Source organism: Hirundo rustica, chromosome 12 (genome assembly GCF_015227805.2).
Source record: "Hirundo rustica isolate bHirRus1 chromosome 12, bHirRus1.pri.v3, whole genome shotgun sequence".
Classification (NCBI taxonomy): Eukaryota; Metazoa; Chordata; class Aves; order Passeriformes; family Hirundinidae; genus Hirundo; species Hirundo rustica.
In genome coordinates, this window is record NC_053461.1 from 20,737,380 (window position 1) to 20,760,565 (window position 23,186).

General features: G+C 35.9%; 1 protein-coding gene and 1 long non-coding RNA gene across 8 annotated transcripts in view; one reads left to right on the forward strand and one right to left on the reverse strand.

Moving 5' to 3' along the window:
- Positions 1-214: 214 nt before the first annotated feature.
- Positions 215-22,368, forward strand: LOC120758050 (uncharacterized). Its single transcript, XR_005702758.1, has 3 exons — positions 215-326; positions 21,233-21,979; positions 22,289-22,368. It is a non-coding gene; the product is annotated as an uncharacterized LOC120758050 (long non-coding RNA).
- Positions 541-23,186, reverse strand: part of NR2C2 (nuclear receptor subfamily 2 group C member 2) — a 34,841-nt gene continuing 12,195 nt past the window's right edge. For 4 of the 7 annotated variants that reach the window (XM_040075817.2, XM_040075816.2, XM_040075813.2 and 1 more), the window contains 9 exons: positions 21,771-21,918; positions 20,081-20,174; positions 19,536-19,669; positions 16,687-16,864; positions 16,295-16,416; positions 15,632-15,771; positions 12,643-12,780; positions 10,995-11,100; positions 541-8,869 (listed from right to left, as the gene is read on the reverse strand). In XM_040075817.2, the coding sequence (XP_039931751.1) occupies positions 8,695-8,869; positions 10,995-11,100; positions 12,643-12,780; positions 15,632-15,771; positions 16,295-16,416; positions 16,687-16,864; positions 19,536-19,669; positions 20,081-20,174; positions 21,771-21,918 (1,235 nt within the window). In that variant the 3' untranslated portion in view covers positions 541-8,694. The remainder of the gene's footprint in view (positions 8,870-10,994; positions 11,101-12,642; positions 12,781-15,631; positions 15,772-16,294; positions 16,417-16,686; positions 16,865-19,535; positions 19,670-20,080; positions 20,175-21,770; positions 21,919-23,186) is intronic. The other 3 variants (XR_005702757.2, XM_040075814.2, XM_040075818.2) reach the window with 3 other exon arrangements.

A 23,186-nucleotide genomic window follows, 5' to 3' on the forward strand; every position in this document is an offset into this window, starting at 1 on the left:
CCACCCCCGCCGGGCCCGGCTCCGGCAAATGCGCGCGCAGTGCGCGCGCTGTGCCGGGGCCCGGCGGCGCGAGGGGCCCGCGAGGATTCCCAGGGGCGCGAGGGGCTCGCGAGGATTCCCAGGGGCGCGAGGGGCTCGCGAGGATTCCCAGGGGCGCGAGGGGCTCGCGAGGATTCCCAGGGGCGCGAGGGGCTCGCGAGGATTCCCAGGGGCGCGAGGCGCCCCGCGGACTGCAGCGACTGCTTTGGGGCTACTCAAAGCTTGTCTGTTCAAGATGAATTAAAACCTTAGGAAAAGCCCTCTCCTAAAGAAGCTCCTTGGAGTCAGTAAGTTCATGGGATTTCTTTTCTATACCAGACCCAATTAAATCTCTCGTAAGATAATCACCGTGGTGAAGGCAAAATGCTTTTCTCCCTAAAAGATTGTAAATTGTGTATTTGGCTTGACAGCTCTTGTTCAAGAGGAAATTAAATAAACTTCAAAATAAAACTCAAGAATGCACTTTTGTTTGTAATTCACTTTAATGGTAGAAACCTCGTTTAGCTACTAGTATTAACCGCAACAATATAATGACACAACAGCATTTAATAAAATGCATAAGCTAAATCATGCACTGCGATACTCTATATACAAACACAACAATGCAAATTCCTTTGTAACTGAAGACATTGTTTGAATATAAAATTTAGTTTATAAAAAGAACATGCTATTATTTTTAAATGTTATCACACACAATTACTGATTTCACAAAAGCTGTGAGAAATTAACTTTTGCAAAGTTTTAAAAATAAACATAAACAATAGTTTTCTAAATTATAAGGAACAGAGACTTCCAGAATATATCCCAAGAAACTGAAAGTAGATGCTTCCTTTTGTAAAAATTTGCTGGTTTTGTAGGAGCTCAGCACTCCCTAGCATGCCAATACACATACAACAGTGTGCAGTTTTCAGTTAGGAAACTATGAACACTGGCTTCCAGTGTATTTCAGAGTACAGATTAATTATTAAAAATATCCCAACATTTTATCTTGATTCCATATATGAAAAATTTAACATATACAGTCTGTAAGTAAAATGTTTTCTTCTTAAAGACTGTGCTTTTTCTTTGAAATTTATTCAGTGCTACTCTAAACCACAATCACGAAAATACCGTTAAAATGGACCTGTGTTGTATTATTGCAGAGCCTTTATTGCCACTAAATTTGAGCACATTTTGTCCTTCAGAATACAAAAAATTCAAATGTGGATATAACACATTCAGTTTCACTGAACTTTGCCTTTTTTTTTCTGAATTCACCGTTGAATTTTTAAACAGATTCACTCTTGATTAATGCCCCAATTGTCTTCCTAAACTTTAAAACTGTACCCCCAGTACAACGACTTTAACAGACTTTCAGGTTTCTATTCACCTTTAAAGAGGAAAGCAAGCATTCAAACAGCACCAATTGTCCAGAAACCAATAAAGGACTATCTGTCACAGAAATTCCTGACATGAAATTAAATAATTTTCCTGCTGAAAATTGCAGAAATAAGGTTTTTAAAGGCTACAGGTTTATTCCTATATTTGAAATAAAAGCTTACAAATGCTCACTAACCAATACACCAAAAAAGAGAACATTCTCAGCATTTTCCCTTGCAAACTTTCCTCAGACTTGTGGTTCACTTTAAGCATGCACAAAGTTTATATTATATTGACTGGTGTCTTATTATCTGATTAAATATACACAAGTCTTTGCCACAGTGAGCACAAAAGGTGGAAGTAAATGCCCAGAAAATTCTACTTCACCTTTTTAATGACAGAAACAAGACTTGCTGAACTACTGCCCTGCATGGTCTGTGAAATGCTTATTTAAAAGTCCACAGTTAACCGATTTACTTCATAGAAGGCTTCCTTCTTAACTTCATCAAAATAAAAAAAGAACAAGACCTGTTTATACTTTCATAATATAATGTTTGACTCCTCAAGAATAAGAAATTGTCTTACTCCACATCTCATTTTCCAACTGTGTGCCCAGGTCCCACATGGATGGTGAGACTGTCACAGGCAGTGCAGGAGCTGCCCAGATTGCAGACCCAGGAAAGGACAGAATGTGGAAAGGGACATTAGTCTGACAACTAAATCAAGCAACTAGTTGTGTTCAGTTTAGGCTGGAAGATAAAAACTTTGGAAAGTGATTATACAATTGAAATGTATTGTGAAAATCCTGGAGATATCTTGACGCTTGCTAAGAAATTAACTACCTGCAACGTTCCTACTATTTAATTACCATTGTACCAGAGCTGCTGCTGTTTCACTGAACAGAGCGCACAGTCTCTAACTCACAGGTTGATTTCATGTGATCACTATGGCAATATGAATATTGATTTATTAAACAGTATCTATTATCTCCTGATCTGTGTGCTGCAGTTCAGTGATAAAAAGCAACTTGGTTTACTTTCATTTTGCCACAGATGAAGACTTAAAAACAAAACAATCGGTCTCTTACCAAGCTTCACAAAAAATGCAACATTACAAAAGTATCTCCGGAGGCTGGAAGAGAATGAATATATCATGAGCAGGGAAGTATTTTCTATTACTATAGTTATTTATTCATTATTTTTAACAGGCATTATATGCTCAATTAACTACTGACTGGCAGACCTCTATAGGTCAAATGAGAAAAGTTAAAGAGAATAATATAAAAGCCAGAAAATTTATGGAATATATTTGTCAGTTCTGAACAGCAAATAGTGAATTCAAACTGGTTTAGAAAAAAAGGTGCAAATGTCTGAAATTTGCGAGGACTGACCAAATTAGGAAGCTCTGGGTTAGCAAATTAATAAAAAACTTTAGCACATATAATGGATGAATAACTGCTCCATATCTGTACATATATACATACACTACATATTTTCTATACACTGTACAGAATATATTTAGACAGAGAGGTACAAACATATACATTCATACACACATACATACAGCTATGTACATATGCATCAGCTGTTCGAGTGCGTTCTAGAACTGAACATGCAGAATGCACAATGGTGGGAGGCACAAAATAGACGTGAACAACTCTATCAAACCCTTTAGAAAGAAATAAGACAGGCAGGAATTTAACAATAATAAGTAATTTTCAAAGCTTTCATGTAATTCAGAGGATTGAACGGGTTGTGGGAATTATGGACCATTCCAACAGTATTACCTGTGATGAACTCAGCATGACTTCACAATAAAAAACATCTAAACTTTAGTTGCTTAAACTTGGAGCATCTACACTTTACAAAGAATTTAACTTGCAACTCCAGTATAAATAATGTTCTGATTTTTTTTGCACAAATAATTTCCCATATGTTGATAAGACTCGCAGAGGATTGCAGTGAAAGTAGGGCTATAGCATTATCTATCAAGAAGGGTGAATGGTATCAAACAACAAGCCTGAACTTAATTCAGGAGTATTTACTCTTAAAATAACTCAGCAACTTTATAATTAAAAGGTGCAAAAAGTAAATGTTTTCATTGTCTCTCCTTTGCCATCCCCTCTTGGTAATTTTTCATATAAACATGTTTCTAAACTAATTTCCTGTCATTCAAGATCCAGTACAAGCTGGAAATTTGTCCTTCCTCTGCCCCTCACTCTCCTCTTTAGGGTGACCATGCCCTCATTTGGCTGATCCCTCCTGGATTGTTTGGAGATGTTAGAACTGCAGCTGTTGTGTGCTGCTGTCACAGCTGGCCATGCTTATCACCAGAGCCAAGTACTGCAAAAGCTCTTCTGCTGCTGTATGGGTAGTGTGGCAAACCCTGGGAACAGGTGGGAATCTGCCTGTGTTTGCTGGCATTTCTGCTGTTTCTCATAGGAACAAGAGTAGGTGAAAAAACCCCAACGTCCCCTGCTTTTGCACTATTAAGAGTAACTGGAGAGGAAGAGAGGGATCTCAAACAGAAAATCAACATTTTTGTTCTTTTCATGATGGTATCATCCAGTAGATATGTGCTGGTACATCTATGTGTCTAACTGACCTACCAGTTCTACTACTCACTCCACCTGATTCAAACAGGGCCCTGACTGGTGCTGTTAGTGCAGGAAGCTGCTTTGTCACTGCTCGGCTCGGGCAGTACCCTCAGCCCATTCATTTCCAGTTCTGTCTTCCTGGTTAAACTGTATTCCTGAAACCCATTGCTAGTCATGCTATTTGGTACTATTTTTTTTTTTTTAATTACCTTTTACTAATTAAATAGCAGGTTATCAGGAAAGAATCCTAACTACTGTCTGAATTTTAATGGGCAGGAAAATCTACTGACAGCTGCAGTATCCTGAATGAAATCGTTCAGGAACCTGTGTACTATAAAGAACAATAAAAAAACCACACAAGTGTTATACAGTCTCTGCCAAAAGAGAAACAAGAGCCAGGAAACTGATTTCACCTGGGAGCTTCAGCCCTGACTTGGTTCTCTATGGCAGCCTCAGAATGTGCCCTTTGCCAAAGAGAACTGTACTGGCCATGCAGAGCCGCTGGATTCTGCACACAGACCTGGAGCCAGAGCTCCTCACCAGAGGCATTGCAGCTGTCTGGGAAGCCAAGGGCTTCAGAAGATGGTGAAAGGAGACTTGGCAAATGATGCAAACTAATCAGTGGAGAGCAACAATAATTTCTTGCCCCAGAGTGCTCTGGAAACTAAGCCTTCTTAATGCAACATTTTAAGGCAGCTAAAAGAAAGCCTTTTATGACTTCTTAGAAGGATCTCTCCTTGGAGATAATTTTTTTCTACCAGTTTCTATCTCTTCTACCAGTTTCATGCAAGGGTAACTCCACAGACACCAAAAGCATTGCAGCTAATTTATAAGCAACGTAAATAGGCAGAGAAAGATTACTTTTGCACAAAGTCTTCACTCTGACTCTACAGTCCAATATTAGTAAATAAAGGGAAGAAAAGAGTATACCTTCCAACATTTGTCACAAATGCAATTAAAACCATTAAGACAAAGCTAGTCCAAATGCTTTTTATCTACAAGATTCAAATCCAGTTCCTTTGAAAAAGAGTTGAAAAACAAATGAAGCACAGTGGACATTACTGCTTCATTATCATTCCCTGCATTGCCTCATTATAATGCCCCAGTCTCAGTCAGCACAGAATTCTACCATTTGTCTGAATGAATTGTGACTAGTATACACACTTGCTCAGGTTCATATAAATCTCATCAGATAATTTATTACTGTATTTCTGCCATGTTAAAATATTTTCATTTCAAGAGAGCAGAAATAGAACCTCAGAAATTCTGACGAGAATAAATTTTGGCACTCAGTAGAGCTGCGGTGAGATGAACTTTTCATAGAATTACTTTGACACCAAGTTTTGTGAAAACAAGTTCGGCATTTAAATTTCACCCTTTGAAAACAAGCTATTCAATATTTAATACTCAAAAAATAGTCCTTCAATAATTGTTACAATAATAAAAACTCTCCTGTCCCATATTCATAAGGAAGTTTTCACTTTTAAAGGAGAAAAAAAAAAAAAGAAACTAATTTAACAATAAAGCTACTAAGATTAGCCTGTTACCATCTTCCAGTCACAGCAGGAGGGATGGAACAAACCTCAGAAATTCCAAGAACTATGTCAATGTTGCACTATTTTCTGCAGAGATGGTGCAAAGCTTGCCTCATTGTGCAGCTGCACTGTGTGCATCACAGGTCCTACTGCCACTGACAGGGATTGTGACAGGCTGGAGAAACAGGCCAACAGAAATCTCGAGAAGTTCAAAGAGAGGAAGCACAAAAGTCCTCTCCCTGGGAGGAAATAGCTCAGGCACCCACATATGCTCAAATTTCTACAATCCAAAATGTTAGTCTTGGAATCAAAATAGTGTATAGTTAGAGTAATTTTTGTTAGTGACATCAGAACTAGGTAGCTTGGTTCTGAGCTCTGCAAGCCAACAAATCATGTAAATGATGCTACACAAAGAGGGACTGTATAGCTTTTAGGTGGAAATATCCAAATCTTAAGGATGGAACTGCTTCATTTCATCTATTAAATGCATGCACAACTATGGATTGCATGGTTGTTACTCAATTTACACAAATTATTTTTTTTTCCCTAATAAGCCATTTAATAACTATTTGCAGAGTAAGTAATTAGCAGGGTTAGAGCAAGGATATCATTATGTGACCTTGCATTTATGGGGAGTGTAGTTTGTTTGTGAACAGAGCTGCATGATACTTATTGTTTCAATTTACATATGTAATGCAAGGCAAGGAATACATTTTATTTCATGTGATCCTTTTGTTCCCAAAAAACTCTAATGCCTTTACCTTCTTTTCTTAATTGTTATGATCACAAGTAATAAAAATTAAAAACAAATTTTCACACAGAAAATGGGGCACTTTTACTTGAAAAGTTGGAAGTTGAATTGATGTTTGTTAAGGAAAAGATAGCTGGTGCGTATTGAGATTTAAAACCAAATATTCCAATGGTAGTTTTTGTGCTAAGGAATATTTCATTTACCATTAAAATGCTTTCTTATCTGCCTAAATGATTTTTATGAAATACTGAAAGCAAATTAAGGTCTGTAATCCTTTTGGCTAAAAAAAACCCACAAAAAACAAACAAACAAAAAACCCCACAATAGTTAAATGCATTCTGCTTGCAGAACAACGACATAACCCAGTAAAATTTAAATTTTAACAAAAGCAGCTACTACTCCTTCCAAGGTAGCTACTGTTTCTGATGTTAATATCATCATTAATTTTTAAATTGTATACCCTTAACATAAGGACTGTGCAGCAGAAGTGCTGACATAATCCCACAGCAGTTACTCTGCAATAAAATGCTTGGTACTAAAAGCTGAAGTCCAGCTGACTTCACATGTAAAGAGCAGACTTTCCATCATGTGAACAATATGACAATTTCATTTGCTATAGCAAAAGCAGAGAGAGATAAAAGTGCAATATTAAAAATCTCTGCATGGATACTGAACTCTGTAATACCCTTCTGAGAAAAGAAGATTCTGAATGTGCTAAAAATAGTAACTGCAGAAGACTTTAATGCATCCAGAAGCTAAACTTAAATAGTCTGTTGTGTCACAGTAAGTGCTACAAATATCAACCTCCTAACAACATGAAGTATAAAAGGTTTTTTGGTTACTTTAGAAGCCTCGCTTAAGGTCTTTTGGCTACAATTCAGACTCTGAAAAGTCACAAATACCAACCTAGTTGATGTTTCTAAATAAATATCAATAGCAGAAGAAAAACCAAAGTGCTGAACTTATCATAAGTTTTGTCCCATAAAACTATGAAAGTAAGAATGCCTCTAACACACAAATAATTAAAATAATTAATGCATCTAATGAGCCAGGATCAAATGAAGGTATTAATTGCTATGACTTTTTACAAAATCCTTGATTTTAAAATACTGAACAGCCATAATAATAAATTATACTAAAATGAAAACTATACTAGTAGCTAATGGCCAGTACTACTAGCAAACGTGTTGATGGCTCATCACTCGAGACAGTTAAAAAGTAGTTAATTTTATATCTCCATGGTGTATGTGTCATCAACTGCAATTGTACATGAGTGAGAGTAAATCCTAACTATATTCTGGTTTCAAACTGAGTGACAGGAAAGTTGAGAACCCTGCAAAACTGGGAGTGCTCAGGGAGGGAAGGAGAAATAAAGTGAGAGAGCTTTGTAATAAACTGTTGCTGACAACCAGAGATCCTATACATTTCAGGTCTTAAATTGCACCCTGTGGCTACATCATGAGGGTGTTCAGAGTACAGAGGGGAGGAGTAAGTCTGGAGCATAAAAAGAGCATACTCAAAGAGCATCACATGGCTCTATTTGAAAATTACTGCTCTTCTAGTTAATGACTGATTTTCCCCAAAGTCAAAAGGCTACTTCTTAGATTAAGATTTGTCATGATTGTGTTTGTCTGAATAGACACTTTAAGGAACCTGCATATTCAATCATTATTGTGACACTTTTTTCTCTAGTGTGGGGAATCGTTGTAACACGTAATAGTCACTATGACTGCACTGTATTTGTGTATTACAACTACTCTAATTTAACAGATATAGTTTCATATAACGTGGATATCCGATTTAAGAATCCACATTAATATTTCATGCATAACATAACAGCAAGTGACTTTTTGTAGATTAAATGATTGTCTCCTTTAGCATTCTACATTTTTACAAAAATCACTAGCATTTTGACTAAGGACATATGCATTTTTTTTCATTTTCCACACTCATAAGCAGGATATTGATGACGCTGTTGCTCTGACAAGAAGTGATTAAAAAGTGCTAGTATTATACCCTGGCATCTGCTAGACATTCATTCCAAGGATATTTTTAAATATATACATACTGTTCTTTTTACTTTTAAAGTAATTTTGTTACTACTCTGATATTATAAAACTTTTATACCACTGATAGTTTCTAAATACAAAGCATGTGAAAAGTATGTTCAGTAATCTACAGCCTTTTAAATGAAAGGCATCAAAAATATTCCTTGTGGTAGGAAAGGTCCTATAGCAGGTCTTTTAATAGCTGCTTTAAATTTTGTCAACATCAGAAAAAGACAAGGAGAAATCTGTCAGGAAACTGATAGCAAGTTGGAATTATCCGCACATACCGAAACATTACTCTTTTAACTTCCTAATTACATAGGTTTTGTGAAAATTACTTCAATCCCTCAAATTATGTTGCTCCTTCTATGCAGACGTGCCAGTTATTTGACCATTATATTCTGCTGTTTCCATTTTGAGAATGTAGGGGATTATGCTGTCAATGGGAACATTTCCAATGAGGCCCGTGAAAAACAGTTCTTCGGTGATGTTAGAGCTCATCAGCCTAAGTGCTGGCAGGCGAACTAGGATCCGGGCTAGCCTGAAAAAGAAGTTCAGTGGATTATAAATACATATAAACTCTATGGCTAAAGAGCTGGATCTGTCTTTATTATTACCATAATTCATTAATAGAATTCACAAAAAGAATGGTTACTGTTCTATCCTGCAAGCAAACTGAAAGCCAAGTAGCTTTGTAGTTTTCCAATGAAAGGGAAATGTTAATGCCCTTTGTAGACAGAACATGTATGTACAACTCACAATTTTCTTGGCCTGCTTTTGAATTCCCAGCTCTTGACGAACAATGCTGAGACTAATAATATTGATATTGGTTAGTGTGAACATTTGCACCATTTTAAGAGTATAATGCTTAATTAAAATTTCAGCCATAAACAGCATAGTTCTCAGTTGCCTAGCAATTTCATGCCAAATAAGATAGCAAGGAAGGGGGCTGGATGTATATAAACAGAAAAAAGAGAATCTGCTTCTAACAAGAGAAGGAATTTGGGGAAATGCACTGCTAAGAATAAATATTGCCAAATTGCCCTGGTGTTTTATTTACCAGCATGTTAACAGATATCCAATATAATGAAGTGATTGTAATGAAGTGCTATTCCCCATGCATATGAAATTTAGAACAGTGATGAAAACATTTTGCTGTCATTCATATGGCAGATGTGCATCACAAATGCCAAACCAAATAAATTTTCTGAATCGGAACCACGTAATAGCAAACCTCAGGTAGCACTGACCACATGTGCTCTGGAAAATGCTTGAATATTTATGGAGAAAATATCTAAGGTCCATTCTGCTAATATACCATATCTTGTAAACTTCAGGGCAAAAAGATTCAAACTATGCTGTTGTTTTTGTGAAAACTGTAACACTTGTCTCCTATCTCGATTGTACCAGCACTCAGTTGCTCAGAAATAATCAGATTTGTTCTCTAAACTTGTCTGTCAGTGAGCATGGAGAAACAGACACTATTAGTTAAAATACAAGACACTGCTTGGGGAATGTAATTCTGATTTTCTTCCCTGAGACACTATTAGGACATGTAAGTATATGGAACAAATTTTGTATTTAGCTTTATGGTAGATATTCAGCTCTCACTAATCAAACCAGAAAGACTCAATTGTACATGGAAGAATGTAGGATTTGAGGATATTTCTGAGGCAGAAACTCCTATTTTCATAGCACCACAGTGTTATTTCTGTAGGATCAGTGCAGAAAACAGATGGTAGAAGGTCTCTTTTTCAGACAGGTTTTTTTCTTCTTTTTAGTTACCCTACCCTCAGACAGTGCTTAAGTATATGGGATTCCTTCTTTACATGAGGATACCTTTCACAATAAAAAAGAACATGTTCTGGTATATCTTGCTAGACAGAGATGAGAATTTCCCTGATAGTGCACAGAATCATTGTGTTGATGAATTTTGAGTTTTGATGGGAGTTTGTTGTTTGTTAGAAAATAGGGTAATTGTTTCTAGCACATAACAAATAGAATAGTTGAGAGGTGAAAAAAGCAAGCTAGATAATTTCAGAGAAGTCCTTGGAAATAAAAAAATATAAAAATAAAACAATAATAATAATAATAATAATAATAATAATTATTATTATTATTTTTTTAAAAAAGCCAAAGAAGAAAATAAATACAATGTGGGAATGTTTTATAAACAGAAGTGTGATGGTTATTGTTCCCTGTTATACGTAATCCTTGTTTTTACAAGTGCTGTAACTGACAGTTTTTAACGTTTTTCTGCATATGCAACTTGAAAAATGTTTCAAGGATGAAAATCACCATAGTTGTCAAAGAAACCTTAAAATAATAACTTGAAAAAAGAAGCAGTGTAAATTAGTTGAAGCAGTTATCCCTCAAACTTCTAAAAAAGTAAGTCTGTTTACTTTTCTAAACATGACTATGAGAGTCTCAAAAAAAACCCCTCAAAACCCCAGAGAGTACTAATAAATTTAATTTACATGGAGGAAGCTAGACAGCTGTTCTTGTTTCTATGCATCTTTAAACAAACCTGTTTGCTTTTTTGAATTAGGTTTTAGTTCTTTCTCATCAACAGTCAGAAAAAACCCCAAACCCCAGATGTCAAAAACATCAATGTTTTGTTAGCTACAGCCCACAACATTATTTTGGGTACTTTAGACAATAAATACCTATAAGTATCTTCTGGATAGGTTTTTTGTACATAGTCCTGCAATTCCATCTGTGCCTTCTCCTGGAATTTTTCTATTTGGGTTGAACTGGTCAGACCAGGATGATCTAAAGAAACAAAACATTGCTGTATGTCGATTGTTTCCCTATACATTGTGGAAAAAAATGTATAAGACTCTCACATTTAATTTCAATGAAATATTTCTATGGTACTGTGATGTTTAGCATGCTAGCTGCATAAAGGAAACCACTCAGGTGAGCATTTACTTCCTGGCTTCAGAATCAGCTTGTTCACTTTTCTTTCTAGAGCTGTGTGTATCCATAAGAAACCAGACAAAGATTAAGCCTGTATGTGCGTACCAGGCAATGACACAGAATTTGTTTTTAGCTTCGCTTGTTTAAATGTAAATGTTTGCCTCTGTGATTTGTTCTAATTAGGCTGTCTAAGCAGTATCTAGGGTTATTTTCTTGATGTATCAATGTCTTAATCTTCCCAAGTCTGTCTCATGTTTTGATTCCAGATGGCTCAGCTCTGCAGACAGCCACGTGATCAGAGCAAAAAAAAAGCAAACTACAAAATACCACCTATCTTATGCCAAAATAGTAAGTTTGGACACACTCTTGTGTCCAAATGCTTGTCCCTTGAACTACAACAGAGCTACCTTGAGTTTGGATCGTTTCTTGCTTTTCCAACTTGAACGAAATCCCTAATAAACCTAACTCTAATGGGACAATCTCCCCAAAAATATCCAAAAGAACATTTCAGGACACCAGTATCTTCTAATTAAGTTTCATTACAAAGAGAGAAATAGTTATCAATGCAAAAAAAAAGGAAGCAAACACACCAATAACAATATATCCTTTTACTTTGTATTCTGTCAAATACAAAGTAGTAAATAACTTTGAATTGAAATAAATAATACGCATTTCTGAGCAAAAATCTCCCTTTTACTCAGCCTGTCAGCAGTTTTAGATTAACCTTTGTGTGTCCTAGAAACATCTGCCACCTTTGCTGAAAAGACTGCCACTTCTAATTTCTTTAATGTCCTTACCTAATCATTTCAGAAAATCTCAAGTGTCTTCCTTGAGTAAATTCTCACATTTCAGAAACACTTGACTATGCTTTAGTTGTTTGCTGTAATTTTTTTGGTAACAAATGGAAGACAGCCTGTTTACATTCAGTTTTTGAGATTTTGTGGAAGCTTCATATAAAATAGGTATTTCTGCTCATATTTCAGCTATTCCTCTTATGAGTATATTAAAAATACTAAAATTGAAGCAAATTTCTTTTTGTCACTCGGAGAATGCATTTCTTTTAATCCTTGTCACCATTTAGCTCTCTAATACTGCTAGTACACATCCCAGATAATTTATTACTTATAGGTTCTCAGCTGAAGGTAACTTGAGAATCTAATCTTCTAGGGTGGATGTACAGGAAACACCTGATAGATTGGAACTGTAAACAACATGGATATGTTGCTCTGAAGTTATTTTAAAACACATATTGTGATCATCATTATAAAACAATAATTTTATCTACAACTTAACAGACGAGTCTCATCTCATGACATTAATCTCATTTCAGAAATGCTAAAGAATTGACATACTAAGGCTTATTATTTAAAAAGATATGGTTACTAAATTCCTTACCGGGGCTAAAAAGGACTATAGCTTTAAGGTAGGCATATTCATATCCATCAATATCAAGCTTGGCCATGCTGTTACAGAACTCCTGAAGTTTCCAGATGTGTTCCATGACTTGCTTTATTCTGTCTCCAGAAAGTTTATCTACAAAAAGATATTGCTTACTATTTCATCTGAGCTCAAGCATTTCTAATATATTAACAAATAATGTTTTATAAACCAAGTCAAGTGATATTTGCAAGTCTTTTGCTGTCTTAAAACCACTTACCATGTAAGGATGGCCTGAATTATTATGAAAGTGAATTTATAAAGTTGAGTCAGACCCATGACAAGCAAACAGAATGTTAACTTTTTTGTGTAATTTTGCGAGGACAGCATAATCTGCCACACCAAACTTTTTCCAGTGATTTAATGTTCTGAGCAGAGACTCTCAAATTATGGTGCATTATTGTACAAATGGCTAGAGTGATTCTGGAAATGAAGAGAAGCACAAAGCAAATGCTAACATGCAACCCTAATTTTAAATTCAAACATTATTGATTTAGCTTTTCCTAAAGTGAATGCAGGAACAGTGCTACTTTCTCCTCTATCTGTAGTTTTAGGAGTGAACTTTTCATTAGCTATAGTAAATAGTCTTTTTCCCATCTGATGGGGAAAATTCACTGAAATACATGTACACAGATTCTTCTATCATTTGAAAGATCACATTCCTTATATTGGGTTCATAATCTATCTTAAAATTTCAATTTAAAAAATGTATTTTGTTTATAGATATGTTACGAGTGAGTGGTATTAGCTGCTAAACTAGCAAGGGAGAAATTTCTATTTTGGTAGATAGAAATCCTTCTATTGGACTTCGTATCTGCAAACCAGTCAAGGAATAAAAGTATTAAAGAACATATGAAGATAAATTTTTGAATCTATAATTACTATTATCAAACTCCAGAAGTAAGTCAGTTCACAGGGGATAAGACCTTTCCTTGAAAAACACATTAGAATAATTTTATTCCAGTCATAATCTCCAATGCTAGTGTTTAATATTATTTTAATCTGAATATTTTATTTTTCTCTATACAGCTAATAGTGCATAGGATTGCTTAGACCTCATGCGATATTAAACTGAATCTTTGACATAGTTTATTACTATTTGATCTATTTTCTGAAAATGCAATGAGAAGATTGAATGAATGGAAGAACTATTTTTTGCAGAGTCTTGAAGTAAGAATGAAAGCATAATCTACATTTCTTAAATTATTAATTGTGATACAAATTTAGTTACTCAAGTTGGATGAAAATAGACATAATGTAATGTTTTTGTTCCTGTATCAAGTGGGAAAATATGATCCAGAAAAACTCAGGAAAAGCAAACTTGAATTCCAGAGTTTTTAAGTAGCCTCATCACTAATATGTTCCTAGATAAAGCTCTGAAATTTCTTTACTTTGTTTTGAATTTTGAAGGTATAATACACAATATAACATGATAACTTTGCAGAATAGATAAGTAACACTAATGAGCCTCTTTTCTTGGCTGGTCTCAGCTAACGCAGTATGGCTGCAAGTACAGGTTTTATTTAAAAAAAAAAAATTACAATTTTGATGCATGAGAACAGAAGTGGAACCAGCTGTAATAGCCCTACCACTTACTCCTTCCCAAAGTCACTGCTTGGAATGAAGGTGGAATAGACAGCTCTGTGTATTCTGAAACAGATATAAAGTAAAAGCCTAACTCTGTGTAGAACATCCAGTGTGCAGTTTTCCCTTCTGATCTTATCAACTTTTGCCTCTCTGTGGAGGAAAGGAGTAGCACTCTGATGTATTTTGGGACTGTCCAGGCTCTCTTAAATAAGAAAACAACAAACCAAAGCAAACAAAAACCCCCCCAACCAACAAATAAAAACCCCAAACCAAAACAAGAAAAAACCCATATTCCTTATGAAAGCAATTAAAGCATACTACCCATTTAAGAATCAAATTTCAGTCTAATTTACTTTATCATGATGAAGCTAGTAAAGTAGATTATAACTTGATTGTAGAACTATAAAATATACAAAGCAGATAGCTGGAAAAATATTTAATAACCTTCAGCTCTAGAAAAATACATCTGTTTTACTCTCCTCATTAAAAACCTATTTTCTAATTTTTGCTGTGTGCACAATAATGACACCACTAAAAATTAAAAGAAAATGCTACTAAATAGTATTCTATAACTGCTTTTAACACATATTTAAATTTAAAGTAGTTTTCATGTATTATGTTGTGTTTGCAGAGTTTAAAAGTGCTAGTATTGTTTTCTTCCTCCTTTTAAAATTAATATTGTTTTCATGCTAATCAATCCTATTGATTGGAAGCATCTTTAAAGAATGAAAAGAAAGAAAATATAACAGATTTTCATCCATTCTAGATATAATCATCATTATCAACAGACCAACATTGAAGTAAAAAATAAAATTACATACAACTTGTTAACAATGTCAAGAAATTAGGTTGCTTAATGCTTCAAGGGTACTTCAAAATACATTAATCATTATTGCATTACAGTAGTATCCAAAATCATTATACTTGCAAGAATATGCTTGTTGTGATAACTGGCAAATGCTGTGTTTTTACACTGCAAAGAGGAGAAAGAAAGTTCTGGAAAGAAAAAGTCTGGTGTGGTTTGGAAGAGGGTATCATTATTCTAAGAGGAAAAAACATACATCTGGATGGGAAGGAAACTTTCTGAGCACGTCCAAAGGAGTATTTTGGGATGTACTGTCTTTCTCTGTAATGTCAGTCAGGCATAGAAGAACCCCTTACCTCTATGGACACTTCTGTCCCACAGATATCTCTATGAGGTCAGTGCAACAAAGATGTAGATCCAGGGGAAAGATAATTATGCAAGAGAAAGCTTCACCTTCCCCTGGTTCCTGGTGTTAATTCTGCCACTGATGGGGAAACACCTTGTGAGCAATGTTATCCAAACGTCCCTGTATTGTTAGCAGTACTGGTAACATACCTTCTTGTATGCTGTTCTGGAGGTGGTTCACAATCGCTCCTAGGATGGTAGACAGACTCATCACCTGTGCACACTGTGCCAGGCCTAAGGTAAACAGTTCGTTCCAGCAGGCACGCACTAGGCTTGTATTACAGTCCTGCCTACAAACAGCAGAAAATCAAACAATGCCAGATAGTTTGCGTATCACCTTGGTATTGCCCTATGTATAATTGTGTTATGTATAACAATTTATAATAAGGATTAATGTATTGCAAAACATTTCGGTAACAGGCATGTATTAGCATATTACAAGTATTTCAAGAAACAAAAAGAAATTTTAGACTATAGGAAACCATTTTGGGTTATCTGTGAAATGGTGCTCATCAATTCTTTAGCAAAGTATCAGAAGCAAGCATTTAATTTCTACAAATTCATGCTTGCTTTTGATTTGGCTTTAGTTTCTGTAGCCACAGTAACATCAAATATTGTAGTTACCCTCCCCCCTGCCATCTTCTATTTTATTCTTCAAAACAGGGAAAATTGCATAGTCTTCACACATTTTAACGTATTCATTAAAAATGAAACAATATCGTAACTAAAAAGTTCAAAATATCTGGGAAGTGTTCAGATCAGTGCTTAAATTCATTCAAAAGCAAACCATTCAAAGAGAGTATGCCCATTTACCCAAGAGCCTGAAATGCAGGTATGGACCTAGCCCAGTGCATAGAGAGGAAAAGGAGTCGTGACGCTGACTCGCAGATGTAGTGCACATTAAGGTACTCTGGCATCGGACTGGGCATTGTCAGCTGCAAAAAATAAAAGTACAGTACAGTACACATAGTTCAGACATAAACCAGTTGTTATTGTCGATGAAATAACCAGCAAAAACATTCGAACTACTCTCAAAGTCCATCACAATCAATGGTGTGACAAGAAGTTCTCAAAGGACAACTGCATTAAATACTCATTACTACTGGTAAGGAATGCAAATTGGGAATACGAGACAAGAAATTATGCAGGAGCTCATACATCTTAAGCATTAGTTTGTTTAGTAAGACATTTGAAGAAGCACATACCTTAAATGTGACATGTGTATCTGTAAGTAGGGGTCCTTCCACTTCAATAATTGGTGTTGACTGATCTCTACTGATTACATGAATATTTCCTCCTCCTGTAGGATCCATCCCATCTGCCAGGTTATGAGGTGTTGTACCATCTGTGGTATTAAGCGCTTTAGCCAAAGTATCAAATGCCCTAAAAAATAATAAACAATGAAAAGAGTGCTTTCTTAGACCTTAAAAAATTCACAGTGCTCAAATTAAATTCTATAAAACATTTCCACTTAGAGGCAACATACACAAGAACTCTTTAGGCTGACACAAGGTCAGAACTTTTCATTACAGTTTGGTCCCTCTGTATTCTTTGGGCATTAATAAAACAAATAGATGTGCTCACATATTGCTGGTAGAAGATCTCCCCTGTAAGGGAAGGATTTTGTACTCTAAATCCTGCTCTGATAGTTTTATCCTAGTATTTGTACAAGTAAAGGGGCATTGTGCTGCGCTGGTTGTGTCTGGGATAGAGTTAATTTTCTTCTCTGTAGCTAGTATGGGGCTGTGTTTTGGATTTGTACTAAAAACAATGTTGATAATATAGAGATGCTTTTGTTATGCACAGCAATGCTTGCGCAGTGTAAAGGCCTTTTCTGCTTCTTGTCCTCCCTGCAGTGAGGAAGCTGAGCATGCACAAGAAATTCGGACGTGACACATCCAGGACAGCTGACCCTAACTGATACAAGGGTTATTCCATACTTTGTCATGTCACACTCAGTGTGACAGTGACATGACTTCATACAAAGAAGGGGGAAGAAAGAGGAAGTGGGGGGATGTTTGGAGTAATGGCTTTGGTCTTCGGAAGTAATTTACATGTGCTGGAGCCCTGCTACCTTGGAGGTGGCTGAACACCTGACTGCCCATGGAAGGCAGTGAATGAATTCCTTTACTTTGCTTGAGCGTGTGGCTTTTGCTTCACCTATTAAACTGTCTTTATCTCGACTCGCAAGTTTTCTCACTTCTGATTCTATTGCCAGTCCTACTGGTGGGGGAGTGAGGGAGCAACTGTGCAAGGCTTAGCTGTCTGCTGGGCTTAAACCACAACAGTCCTCTTGCACTTACCGTTCACTGTCCCCCCTTCTCACACTCGGTGAGGATTACAGACCAGATGTACTCCAAAGAACAAAGTCCCTGTCCTTGTCTCCATCCTTGATCTCCAGCTTTTTGGAACAGTGGAGAACAGTGTGGTTTTCTTCTAGACAATATGCCTGAATTTCCTTTCCCTTAAGGTGAAAAATGGCCAGGCTCTCCTTATCTCCCAGGATCGACAGAGCCTTAAAAGCCTTACGACAGTAACGCAAGAGAGACTGGTCCCTGGTCTCCTTTATACTCAAGTGGTTGCTTGATCATTACCCAAATAAATCACATTAAATTATCTTAGGATTAACAGAGCTTAGATGTAAAGAAGAATTTTGTGTTACAATTTCCTACCAGTGGACAGTATTATGGTGTAGTGCTCCTTTGCCACTTCTTTTGTCAAGATGTTTTTTTGGGACAGAGATTTTTATAATTTTTTTTTTCCGCTTTAAAGAAACAGTAAGAGGTTGACATAAGCTGACATTGCAGTGTCAAGTATTTAAAAAATATTAATTCATTTAATTTGAAGAGTTCAAATGAAAGACTTAAAAGCCTTAATTTAATGACCTCTCTTGGGCTCTCTCCCCCTCCACAGGAGGTGTCTTCCAGTCAGTGTACTGGGCAAACTGGTCTGGTATTTGTTTATTATCAGGGGCTTTTCTGTGTAAATAGTTTCTTTTTTGTATCTTTTGTTATTAATATTGTTACTGTTCCATTTTGCTGTTACTGTTTGTTTGCTAGTCTCATTGCTGTTTCCAGTAAATTGTTCCTATTTCAACCCATGTTCTCTGCCTTTTGGGCCTCTGACTGGAGATGGAGGGGGAGCACGTGGCAAGCATAGTTTAAGTGTGAATGTTAAACTGGAGAATACCATTCTTAAACCATGACAGTGAAGCACCTCCTAAAAATCTTCTTTTTGAGAAACAGTGGACAGTTTTGAGTCCAAGTATTTTATCTTACTAACCTATACTGGTAAATTCAACCAGCCTGCCTCCCGCAAAAAAAAAAAACCCAAAAAACAAACAAAACCAAAAACCCCCACCCCCCCAACAAAAACAAACCAACCAAAACCAAAACAAAAAAAAAAAAAAAAAAAAAAAAAAAGCAAAAAAAAAGCCCCAAAACCCAAACAAACAAAAAACATCCCCCCCCCCGAAAAAAAACAAGAAAAAATCCAACAAAAACAATTCCCAGCCTTGCAAATCTCAAGCTGTGCTTGAAATTTTAATATTCTATGCTCCTTTTTCATATGTTTTTCATTAATAAAGAAAAGAAAGACTTCAAACTCTTTCTAAATCTACATTACCAGGAGATTTTATGGCAGCACAATCTCAAAAATAAATCTGCAGTAACGCAGATCCCTAAAGAGCAGGGCTAAGGGCACAAGCATTGCACAGGCAAAGCTTACATAAAACACACACGTGAAATAAAATGGCACTGAAGTGTTGCTATTCTCAGGTCTTTCAAGGTCACAAACCAGGCATTTATTATTTTTCTGAGCACCAAATTTGGTCTGGCTTCAGAACACAATATTTGTAACAGAGGACACAGTTCTTCACAAGAAGGCAAGAGCCAAAACTGATTCTAAAAAACTGATTTTGTGTTTCCAAGTAGGGGCAATTTGGCAATCTGTACTCTGTCTGGTGTGACAATGCCAAATTCCTTTAATGAATGAGTATAAGAATACACCACATAGAACACAAATTGCTAAATAAGGTGTAAATATAAATGCATACCGTGTAATCTCACTTGCAGATTGCTCTTCTTGTTGAACTTCAGAAGTGTCTCCATTATTTAGCGATTCACTGAGGTTAGCAAGAGATGTTACAACATTTGCTAGTGTTCCTAAGGCACCCTGGCTTGTTTCAGCCTAAAAAAGAAACACTAAATTAGTAAATAAAAATTATAATTAATATATCATATATAATCCCCCCATTTTTAATATTTTTGTTCTTTTTCCCCTGTGCACCTTTTCCTTCCTCCTGAATGCCAGAAGAACAATAGCTCTCAATTATTTTTAAATCCTATTCTAATTATCAATCCTAGTCCCAGATGAGACATCATATAGAGAACTACCTGTGGCTGACCTTTTGCAGAAATATGCTTGCTGAAAGAAACAACAATCCTATTGATCAATTTATTACATCCATTCATACAGTTCTTCACACTTACCACAACCTTATCTTCTCAAGAGCAACAACTATTTGAGACTATGTACAATAGGTAAAATAATCTGAACAGATTAACAGATAAACTCAGAACTGACATGAGCCAGTAATACCTTGGAATCAGCAGCTAGGAGGACTGTACCATCATCCCTGATCAAAGGCTGCTGAATATTCACAAGCATTCCTGGATCAAGAAGACCAGCTGACCTGTTTAAAAGCATAATGCATGGTGGTCAACAGTATTTTCCATTAATCAGAAGAATGTGTAACAACTTACGACAGCATAAAAAGAATTACCAATTTTTAAATAAACCCTTTAGTGAAGCTTACAGTTTATCAGGATTTAAGTCTTTCTGAAACAGTTCCCAAAAAGTAGCTTGAAAGACAGAAAGACTGAAATATCTTTTAATTTCTAGTGCAAAACAATGACAACTTCTCAAATGCATGTCTTCTCATTTGCTTTTTGTTCTGATTTAGTCTGTTTAAGGAAAGTTGTTGTCTTCTCATGCTCTCAAGAAGTCACCTAGTAGCTCTAGTTTTATACTAGACTTTGGAGGAAGGCATAACTCTGTATTCCAAGCAAGACAACAGCCAGCACTGAATAAAAGTAATAAAAATATTTTTGACATTCCAAAATATAGTCAGAAACAGTAATGTAATCAAAACCGGCATAAAATCTCTGCTGCCTTTTCTTCTGCTGCTTTTTGTATCCTTCCCCTCTGCTTATCTAATTTAGGGAGACAGTGGAAAGTCTTTGCAGTCAGCAAGTTTATTTGCTACTTATGTGATGCTCCAATATGATACCAACATGATACCAACGCACACAACACAGGTGCAGGCTCAGGACGTTACAGTACAAAGGGTCTGACAATAACAGCTATCATTGTGAACAAGCACAGGCAGCAAATTATGCAAATCTGAATCCTACATACATAACAGAGTGGTTATTAATGACTATAGTGTTGTTTATAGGTCTGTAATAGATCTGTAGGTCAAGGAAATTTCTAAGAAGCAAATGTGTCTGTGTGACTTCTTTCAAACAAGAACACTGGAAAACAGTTCTCCAAGAAACCTGCAGCCCAAACTTCCAAACTGCAGTGTCATTTGTTCAACAAGGAATATGTATATAAAAAATTAAAAGCACACACTTCCCCCCATATGAAAACTGAATAATAAAATTGGATTTTTTACATGGTTCTCAACCATTCATAAACTACAGTTTTAAAAATGTCGTATTTAATCTAGACTTTTTTTATTCTTTTCAGAATAAAAGAAATCTTGCCTTTGTTTGTAATGATGTGCATTTTCACACCCACTGCCTAAGGACACATCTGAGACTGCAGGAACCATCTTGGAGTATCTTCCATATAGTAAAAGGAAGCTGCTGTTTTGAAACCAGTCTCTTGAATCAGCAGTCACTGAGCCTCCCAAACTACTGCCTTTAGGAGAAGGAAGCCTGAATCTACCATTGGCAGACTGGATTTCAGAGAAGTGCTAGCCTGAATGCATCAGTCCATTAGCCTACATGCTTTCTGCTTGAATATCATTCACTTGCTCTGCATTGCTCTGACCTGGCTGGACAAGACCCAGCTCCGAACTGAAAACCACATACCTGTATGCAGACATAAAAACTTTCATGAGAAGCAGAACCTACACTGGCCTTAGTAATGGAAACAGATGATGTGTGCATTAGAGTTCTTTTCTGTTCCCTCTGAGATCAGAGGGGAGAAAGAATATAGGTGTGACTGCAAAGTAATATGCACAAATAACGTGAAAGAAGATCTGTGGAACTGAGGTACTCACCGTGTCCCATCTTTATCTGCCACAAATGTTGGAGTTGCTATTAGAGGGCTTCGAAGATCTTTTCTTATATAGATTTTTTCAGTAGAAGCTGCACAGTTGGTTGGTTTTTCACGCTGTACATCAAAAGGCTTTCTTTCACTTTGAACTGCTACATAAAGATAGAAACATACAGATTTGAAAGGAAATAATTCAAATGAAAAATACAAAAAGTAAGTAAAAATCCTGCAGTTATGATAGTGTACCAGCTCAGTGCAAAACTGGAAATTTAATACCAAGAGTGAAGAAACACAGGCTTGAATGTTACTGTATTTGTGAGTATGTGTATTTTTATATATACTTTTAACTAAGAAAGTCACAGATTGATCCTTTGCTTCACACTTTGCTCATCTGGAATAAAATACTGCTCTTTTTTTTTGGCATTTGGTAAATTGGAAGATTCTACAGATTGTGTTTTCAATTTGTTTTTATATATATATGTGTGTGCTTTGTGGTTTGTTTTTTTTTTTTTTTTTTTACAGGCACAGCTATATCTAAATGTTAGGCACATTCCTATTCTGGACGACACAAAACAATGCAAACCCAGAAGGAACCCTGAAGAAGTCAAGAGGCAAGTTACCTGAGAGATGCAGGTTAATTCCTTGAGAGGATATTCCCTGCATGACACAGACTTCACTCACAGCCATTAATTCCGCACAGTTAGGGAAGAGTGTTTCAAAACTAACCCCTTCATAATCTAAATATATATATTTGAGAGTTGAAACAAACTAAGTTCAGTCTCTGAAGTGCTGAACAAGTGTAGCAAATTTTAAATAAAAATATTAAGAAACAGTTACTTTGTAACTTTTAAAGAAAGTGAGAAGTGCATCTTTATTATATTCAAATACTATTATTAAACATATTACAGAAAGCTATCCTTATAACCAGCAAGTGTTACTTAGTTCCTGATTTTATTTTTGCTAATATTGTTACTATTAGCAAAATTTAGGGGCTTAAAAGTTGTCATATCAAATTTACTGGCTTGGTGAATACATATTAATTAATCAGAAGCCTGACCCAAAGCCAGTGAAATCAGTTAACATACCCTAATCATAACCCAATAATTTCCACTTAAGAAAGGTTTACTTTCTGAAACTGCAGCCGTTTTTCTTGTACAAACTTACGTTATATCCAGCATGTTGTGTGCAAAGCACCAGAATCATCACAACTGGTCTGGAGTTTCAGAGTGCAAATACAATTATGTCCCTATTTACAGCTTAAAGTTCTGCCTCCCTTGAACTCAGTAACTGGAACTTACTCTACTTAGATCAGATCACAAAACAACTTTGTAATTGTTTCACATAGTGCTAAATTGAAGAACAGGTGATATAAACTGAAAACAAAAATATATTGAAGTGTTTGGCTGCTAGCACTAGAAAT